The sequence below is a fragment of the Hipposideros armiger genome, unplaced genomic scaffold (assembly GCF_001890085.2).
Source record: "Hipposideros armiger isolate ML-2016 unplaced genomic scaffold, ASM189008v1 scaffold_426, whole genome shotgun sequence".
Lineage (NCBI taxonomy): Eukaryota > Metazoa > Chordata > Mammalia > Chiroptera > Hipposideridae > Hipposideros > Hipposideros armiger.
In genome coordinates, this window is record NW_017731776.1 from 752763 (window position 1) to 760621 (window position 7859).

A 7859-nucleotide genomic window follows, 5' to 3' on the forward strand; every position below is an offset into this window, starting at 1 on the left:
GCTCTTCAGACAGATATGGGGCTGCAGGATAAATCCTGGCTGAAAATGAGGTGAGGCGGATTGGCTGGCTGCCTCACTGTCTGGCAAATGTTTGATGACTGGGCTGTACAAGCCACCTTCATCTGTCAAGCCCTTTGTTCGCTGTCCACATGGCCGGGGAGGGAGTTGACAAGTGTCCCTTTCACTTGCCCCAGCAGTCTGTTTTCATGGTTACACGGCTACAGAGCCAGGGGTGGGTGGGTGAGGCACCGCCAGGATGGAGGGCCCAGGTGGGAACCCGTCAGTCCAGGCCAAGGGCTTGTTAGGACTGAGCGGGTGAGTTTCTGTGCCAGGACATCCGGAAACACAGGCAGTCATCTCAACGCAGCTTCACAAAGTCCTAGCAAGCCACCATTTCTCAGCCCTGCCAGTGCAAAGCAGCCTGCCCTTGGGATAACGGGTCCAGAAGGGCCCAGGCAGTCCCCAGGAGGCCCTTAGCAGACCCCTCACCTATCTGCCCCCCAAGTTCTAGAGCAAGAGTTCCTAACCTTTTCTGTGTGGACCCTTCTGAGAATAAAAGTTATGCACCCTTTTCTCACAAACATACATGCACACTCTCTACACAAAATTTTATATCATTTCAGGGGTTCATGCCTCTTTAAGGGCCCATGAACTGAACCCCTTAGACCTGAGGTTGAGAAATCTTACCTCAACTCCCTCCAGGGTGATTGGCCCTGGCCCTGGGGGGGGTGTTGGCCCAGAGAAGCTGGTTTCAAGGGAAGGGGCCCACCTGTTTGATGTCCACTCTCTCTCGCCCCTGCCTCTTCCCTGCCCACCCCAGCCCTGGGGCCATGGGCTAAGGGGGGCTGTGTGCAGGCACCAAGCCCCAGCACAGCCCCTATGGGAGGGCGAGCCCAAACGTGCCTCCCGCACTGAGTGGGCAAGGGTTAATAACATGGACAGAAAGGGAGAAAAGCCACCCATCCACTCACTCGTTCCTCACCTCACTCTGCTCACTCTGTTTCTCACCGCATTTGCTCATCTCTGCTCCTCACCTCACTCACTCACTCACCTCACTCCTTACCTCACCCCACACACAGCCAGCTGGCAGCCACCGCACGTTCCCTGGAAACACGACTGCTTTGTCTTCCCCTCTCTCCGTCTTGGGGCCACCCCAACACTTCCCCTTCCTCAACCCTGCAGACCTGGCGGGCCTTTGGGCGTCCCTTCTCACACGGTCCTGGAGGCAGCCTGGGCCTGTGTCTCATACCTATAGGGAGACCCTTTTTTCTTCAGGGTATGGGGAGCAGCTGGTTTTCGTAAGTTTAATTCACATCAGGTTGGGATTTGGGGACAAGCTCCCCTCCTCTGAAAAGTAGCCAGGATCTCAATTTGGTGAGGGAAAGTGGGCAGAGCCACAGTGGACACGGCTGATGACCGGAACAAGTCTGCCTTTACTCTGGTTAAATGCCTCCTCAGGGAGGGGCTAGGCCAGGCAGCACCTTCTCTTCAGACGCCCTCGGTGGCAGAGCCCTGCATGAGGGGCCGCTGCCTTTTGTGTGTCCATGGCCCACAACAAAGGGAAGGTCTGCCCCTGTGCGGGTGGGAGTGGGTGCCTCCTTTCCAGTGAGCGCTGAGCCCCCTCCAGTACATTAGTCTACGTTGATGCTGCAACAAATTACCACAGACTTAGTGGCTTAAAACACAAATTTATTCTCTTACAGTTCTGACGGTCAGAATTCCAAAATCAGTCTGACTGGGCAAAAGCCAAGGTGTCAGCAGTGCTGGCTCCTTCTGGGGACTCTGACGGGACAGTCCATTTCCTGGCCTTTTCTAGCTTCTGGAGGCCGCCTGCGTTCCTTGGCTTGTGACCCCTTCCTCGCATTGCTCCAACTCCTCGCTTCCGTCACCGTATCTCTACTTCCTGTCTCATCTCCCACTTCCCTCTTATGAAGGATGCCTGTGATTACATCAGGCCACCCGGAGAATCCAGGATAATGGCCTTGTCCAAAAGTCCTTAACTTATTATAGCTGCAAAGTCCCTTTTGCCATGAGGTCACATTCACAGGTTCCTGGGATTAGAACATGTACATCGTGGGGACCACTCCAGTCTCCCACAGCGAGGCTGCAGGACTGCTATGCCCTCCTGGTGTTTCAGTGATTGGGAGGAAAAGGCTTTTGGAGGCTTTCAGCTTTGGGTTCAGCAGAGTCCTTCCTAACCTTGTACTTCTAAGGTCTGAGCTTCACCAATCCTCCCCTGCCAACCAGAGAAACTCACTGCGGTATCTCCTTGAAAGTCAGGTGCCAAGTCTAAATCTAAGTGCTGGTGAGAGGTGCAGAGCCAGCCAAGAAGCCCCCTAGGCTTGAGGGTGCCTGCCCAAAGTCCACCCCCTGCTGGCTGCAACAAGCCCATGGTCGGGAAGGGACACAGAAAGGGTGTGGGGCCTGCTAAGGGTGCCAGGGCGGCCATGGGACACGTGAGGCCTGCTAGAACAGCGCATGACAGCCAGAGCTGAGGTGTGGCTACACTGTGAGGGGAGTCAGAGGAAGAAGCTGGGGGCTATGGTCCCAGCCCACAAAGCCGGCAGAAACCGCGGCTGGAAGAGGCTCTGAGGTCGGTGGGGTAGCATCTCTGGCCTCTGGGGGCGGGGGCGAGGGACTCCCAGGCAAGTGCAGCTCCACAGTCCCAGGCATCAGGCTTTTCTTTGTAATGAGACAGCAGGTGGGCAGGGAGGGCAGGGGCAGGGCAGGAAGGCAGGGAGCCCCTCTTGCTACCTCTTCTCCATGTTCTGCATCTGCAAGCTGAGGGAGGTGAAGCTGGCCAGGAGGTCGGTCACCTCATCCACCTGCAGAACAAAATAAGGCTCTGTCACGGGATGCCAGGACAGGCCCAGGTGCCTGGGCCCCCGGGTCTCCTTCCTAATTCCACAGCCTGGAGGGCAGGCTTTGTCTGTCTTCCCAGGGCATGTGGTGGCTTCACTGTGACTAGGGGAACAGGTGTCCAAGGGTTAATCCCCGACACCAGATGGTCTCAGGCTGCCCCAGAGAGAAGCTCCATGAGCAACTTCAAAGGAAGTGGGCAGAGGCTCTGAGGCCCACAGTGGGCTACAACCCATAGCCACGGCCTCTTTCTAGTGGGAGTCTGGCTGCCTCGGAGCGGGAACACACGGGCCCTGTGGCTCCTGCCACGCCCTGGGTCTGGACCTGCAGCTGCAGCTGACCTGCTCTCTGGTGCTTGTCATCTGGAGGCGGGTGCACAGGTCATCCAGTCGTTCCCGCTGCTCATGCCGCCCTAGGCGCTCCAAGTACTCCCTCAGCATCTGGATGATCTGAAACGAGGGGTGGGCTGAGCTGCAGGGGGTCCCAGCTCGCAGGCACATGAGGCCTGATACAGCTGCTAAGAGGCCCAGTGGAACAGGAGCCAACCTGGGTCAGTGTGAAGTGACCCAGGAGCCCTGGTGCTGGAGGCGGGGTGTCTGTGATGAGGGCAGCACCTGTCTGGTGCTTGTTCAGTGCCATGGGCTCAGCATGAGGGACACTCACTCACCTGCTTCACTTCCAGCCGCACGGCCTCCAGGCACTGGGAGTGGCCTTCCTGCAGGATGTTCAGCTTCGACTTGGCCAGGTGCAGGGGTGTGCGGCCAGCTCGGTCCAGGGCATCTACGCGGGCCCCTGCGGGAGCAGGCAGGGGTGAGCATGCAGGGGATGAGGGTGAAAGGGGCAGGGGAAGGGGAAGGGACCACATACCTCCTCGTAGCAGTGTGGTGATGACAGGGACATGGTTGGTACAGGCCGCTGAGGAAGAAGAACAGAGACTTGAGAAGAAGAATAGGGCTTGGCCCTGTGTGCCCGCTGGAGGGAGCAGGGCTGTGTCTCCGAGTGTGCCTGCATCAGGTCATGCCTCCTGAGAGGGCGTCACCAAGGCAGCAACGGGGTGGGATTCAGCAATCAAGTCCAGCTCCCTCCAGCACCGCTGGGGAAACTGAGGCTTGGTGATGGGACCTGCCTCACCATGACCCACAGTGTGAGTCAGCCACAGGGCAGGAACCAGCCGCAGGTCTCACCTCCCCTAGCAGAGCTGCTGCTGAACCAGTTTAGGGTACAGCCGACTAGTGATCTATGGGGGAGTCCATGGGACACGGACTGGGCAGGTGCAACCCTGGGGGCTCAGGCTCTCCCCAGATGACAGGAGATCCTGCTGGGAACCTGCAGGACCCCAGGCTCTCTATCAAAGGAGCGTGTCTGTGCTACACAGAAGGGTGTTTTGGCAGCTTTTCAGGCATTTACCCAGGTGCAGTGGTGTGTTCCCCAGCCCGTCTCGCTGGTTGGGATCAGCCCCATGGTCCAGGAGCAGCTGCACTGGAAACAGGAAAACACGACAGTAACTGTCAGAAGCTTCTGTGACCTGGATCCTAACCCCAACCCCTCACCTAGCTAAAGAGGCTCATTCAGAGCGTGGACACTGAAATCAAACACGGTTCCCTATGTTGTTTCTTTCACTCACTCACTCACTCACTCACTCACTCACAGGGTTCATAGGCAGGACTGTGAAGGCCAGGAAATGCGATTCTGGGAGGACCTCCTGGCCTATACAGGTGTTATGGGACTGAGATTTTGAAGGTGAAAAAAGGTACTTCCAACAGCAGTGGCCATTAGTGAAGGTTCTCAAGGGCATTTTCTGCTCCTTTCACAGCCAAGCACCATAGTGGGAATTAGGCCAATAGATGATGCTGAGTACCCCCTCCTTGGGAGTCTCTAGGCCACCTCAAGGGTGGGCTGTGGTATCGCCAGGGGCTCATCTATTACCCAGATGGAAGTGCAGGCAGACTGACTTCTACTGAGAGCCAGGCTGAGCTCCACACCATATACAGAAACTAATTCAAGAGGGGCCACAGATCTCAATGTGAAAGCTCAGTCAGGCTCGTAGAAGAAAACAGGAGAATACCTTCATGATCTTTATGACCTATAACATTGCTAACCATAGAAAAGACTGATAAATTAAGTTCATTAAAATTAAGAGCTTGTATTCATCAAAAGACATCATTCAGAGAACAAAAAGGCAAACTCAGAAAAGGTAACTCATTTATATTAGATAAATGATATGTAACCAGCATATATAATTTCTACAAATCATTAAAAAGATCGGCAACTTGTTAAAAAAAAATGGACAAAAAATCCTGAATGCATAGTCCACAAAAGAGGATCTAAAAATGGCCAATAAATACATGAAGATGTGCTCAACTTTACTTGCTGTCAGAGAAATGCAAACTAAACCACAATAAGACACCACTGAATAGCTAAAATTAAAAGGAAGCAATACCAATCATTGGCAAGGATGTGGAAATAGGTGGACCTCGCTTACGTTGCTGGTGGGAGTGTATATTGGTATAACCACCTTGGAAGAAGTTTCGAGCACCTATTAAAGCTAAATGCCTAATGGATAAGGCATTGGACCCCTAAAGCTAAATATATGTGGACCCAGGGACCCACAATTCCACTGCTGGGGTTTATATCTAACATAGATCAGTGCTTATATCCACCAAGCCACATGTATAAGAATGTCCATAGCAACTTTGTTCATAATAGCCCAAACCTGGAAACAACAGAAAAGCCCATTAATAGTAGAATGGGAGAATTGTGATACATCACACGACGAAATATTATCCAAGTAATAAGAAAGAACAAACATTCAAACACAATATTCAGCAATGAATCTCAAGGATATAATTTTGAGTGAAAGAAGTCAAGATATAAAAGACTGCATACTCTAGGCTTCCATTTATGTAAAATTCAAAAACGGGCAAAACTATACTCTGTGGTGAACAAGGTCCTCCTGGGGGTACGGACTGGGCAGGGCAGTCCGGCTGTGTGGTGCTGAAAATACTTTGTCTTGACCCACATGGTAGTTACACCGGTGTATACACACTGCAAGTTCACTGTTTATGAAGTTATACCACACCCACAAAAAGACTCAAAAGAAAAAAACCCAGCTGTCCCACTGCTGCCCTTGGCACTGAGTACATGTGGCCTGAAGGTCTTAAAGGACTGGCCCCGACCTCAGAGCCAATCATAGTCTTTCCCCAGGTTTACTTCTTCCCTGGTCGGGCAGTGCCAGTTCCACAGGCTAAAGGAGTGAGAGGACCGGGCACCACCTTGTTGGGTCTTCCTTACATCCAGCACCCCTGGCTGCGCAGACGGCAGATCTTCCCCCAGCACCTCTGGAGAGAAGCTACTGCCCAGCCCCACCCCCTCCTCCTTGTCCAGAACTCACCGATCTGGTCATTGCCATTGCAGGAGGCAAAGTGTAGAGCTGTGCGTCCCTTGTCATCAGCTGCACAGGGATCCGCGCCATCTTCCAGCAGCTGCTGCACTGACACCACCAAGACAGAGGGAAGCAGGGGGTGAGAGTGACAATGTTAGCTAAGCTGCAGTCCCCGGGGAATGGAGAGGGCTGCTCAGGGGTCCCTCCAGGCAAGGCATGGAGAGCTAGTCCCTCCTGGATGCTTACCCCATGGGGACTGCCATGACAAGGGACTTGTTCTGAGGGCACAACTGAGGGCCCCGGTTTCTGGGTGCTCAAACTACGTGTCTAGTGATAGAACATCATAGAAGGATCCTGGCCCTCAGTGTCAGGAACTCTAGAGTCACAGAAATTCCCAGCATAGACTTTGGCCCCATCACTCTACCTGAGTTTGGATACACATCCACTCCAGCTGGACACAGCTGCCCAAGCTGTTGGCAGATGATTACTTTGCTCCCAGGAGGCAGCCCTTTATTTATTTACTTATTAAATTTTATTGGGGACTAGCCACGGTCATTGGTTGCACAGTGCTTTCATGCTACAATGGCACAGTTGACTCTTAAGGAGGGCGCAGCTCACAGTGGCCAATGTGGGGATTGAATTGGCAACCTTGGTGTTATCAGCGCCACACTCTAACCAGCTGAGCTAACCAGTCACCCCCTAGGCAGCCCTTTAGAGTGGGCAGAGCATAGGTCTGGAGCCACAGAGACTAAATCCTGGGCTAAGTTAAGCAAAAAAGAAAGGGGTACATTACCAACAGCATGGGGTAGTAAAAAGAGCTGGCTGGGAATAGGAAGGCCTGGATTTGGGTCCCAATTCACCAGTAAATGGGAGTAATCTTTGCCCTGCCAATCTCCAGAGCTGTCGTAATGAGAATAATGGATGTGAAATTCCTTCTTTGAAAAATATGAAGCCATTATAAAATGACATTGTGAATTACATGTACATGTCCAGCAGAAATGTAGAAATTGCTGCCAAACATCATTTTAGAGCAAGCAACATTTCTGTCTGTCCCAGAAAACCTCTCAAGGACTTGAGTCACTCCAGACAAAGCCCAGATATCTCCCCCTCCATGAATCCTTCCTGTCTCCTCAAGCTGAGTTAGCCATGCCCTCTCCCACATCTCCTTAGTGCCCTGTTCATCCTGCTACCCTAGTATTAACATGCTATGCTATTTCAGAGTAATTGCTACTGTACACTGAGCACCAGCCAGGAATCAGATACCTGACTGCTAAGCCCCTCGGCCACCCAGCAAGGCATCACGTCCATTTTACAGACAGAAGACTCCAGCCCAGAGCAATCATGTGGCATGCCGAAACCACACTCACCCAGCTAAAGGGAGGCCAAGCTGGGATACAAACCCAGGTTTCTCTGGTTCCAGAACTTATACCTCTCCAACTGATCACTTAAGTTCAATTTTTCAGGGAGATTTGTCTTGGAAATGGTATCACTTTATATTGTTCTACTTCAACTATATTGTAGGTTTTTTGTTTATCTTTTTTTTTTTTTTAAATATTTTTATTGGGGAATTGGGGGATGGGAACAGCACTGGGGAATTGGGGGAAGGGGTACAGACAAG

General features: G+C 52.6%; 1 protein-coding gene across 1 annotated transcript in view; it reads right to left on the reverse strand.

Moving 5' to 3' along the window:
• Nucleotides 1–1668: 1668 nt before the first annotated feature.
• The window catches only part of ANKRD54 (ankyrin repeat domain 54), a 17317-nt gene continuing 11126 nt past the window's right edge, over nucleotides 1669–7859 (reverse strand). The window contains exons 3-8 of the mRNA XM_019664684.1: nucleotides 6251–6349; nucleotides 4267–4338; nucleotides 3727–3774; nucleotides 3527–3651; nucleotides 3201–3308; nucleotides 1669–2825 (exon numbers count right to left, since the gene is read on the reverse strand). Coding sequence (XP_019520229.1) covers nucleotides 2751–2825; nucleotides 3201–3308; nucleotides 3527–3651; nucleotides 3727–3774; nucleotides 4267–4338; nucleotides 6251–6349 — 527 coding nt within the window. The 3' untranslated portion in view covers nucleotides 1669–2750. The remainder of the gene's footprint in view (nucleotides 2826–3200; nucleotides 3309–3526; nucleotides 3652–3726; nucleotides 3775–4266; nucleotides 4339–6250; nucleotides 6350–7859) is intronic.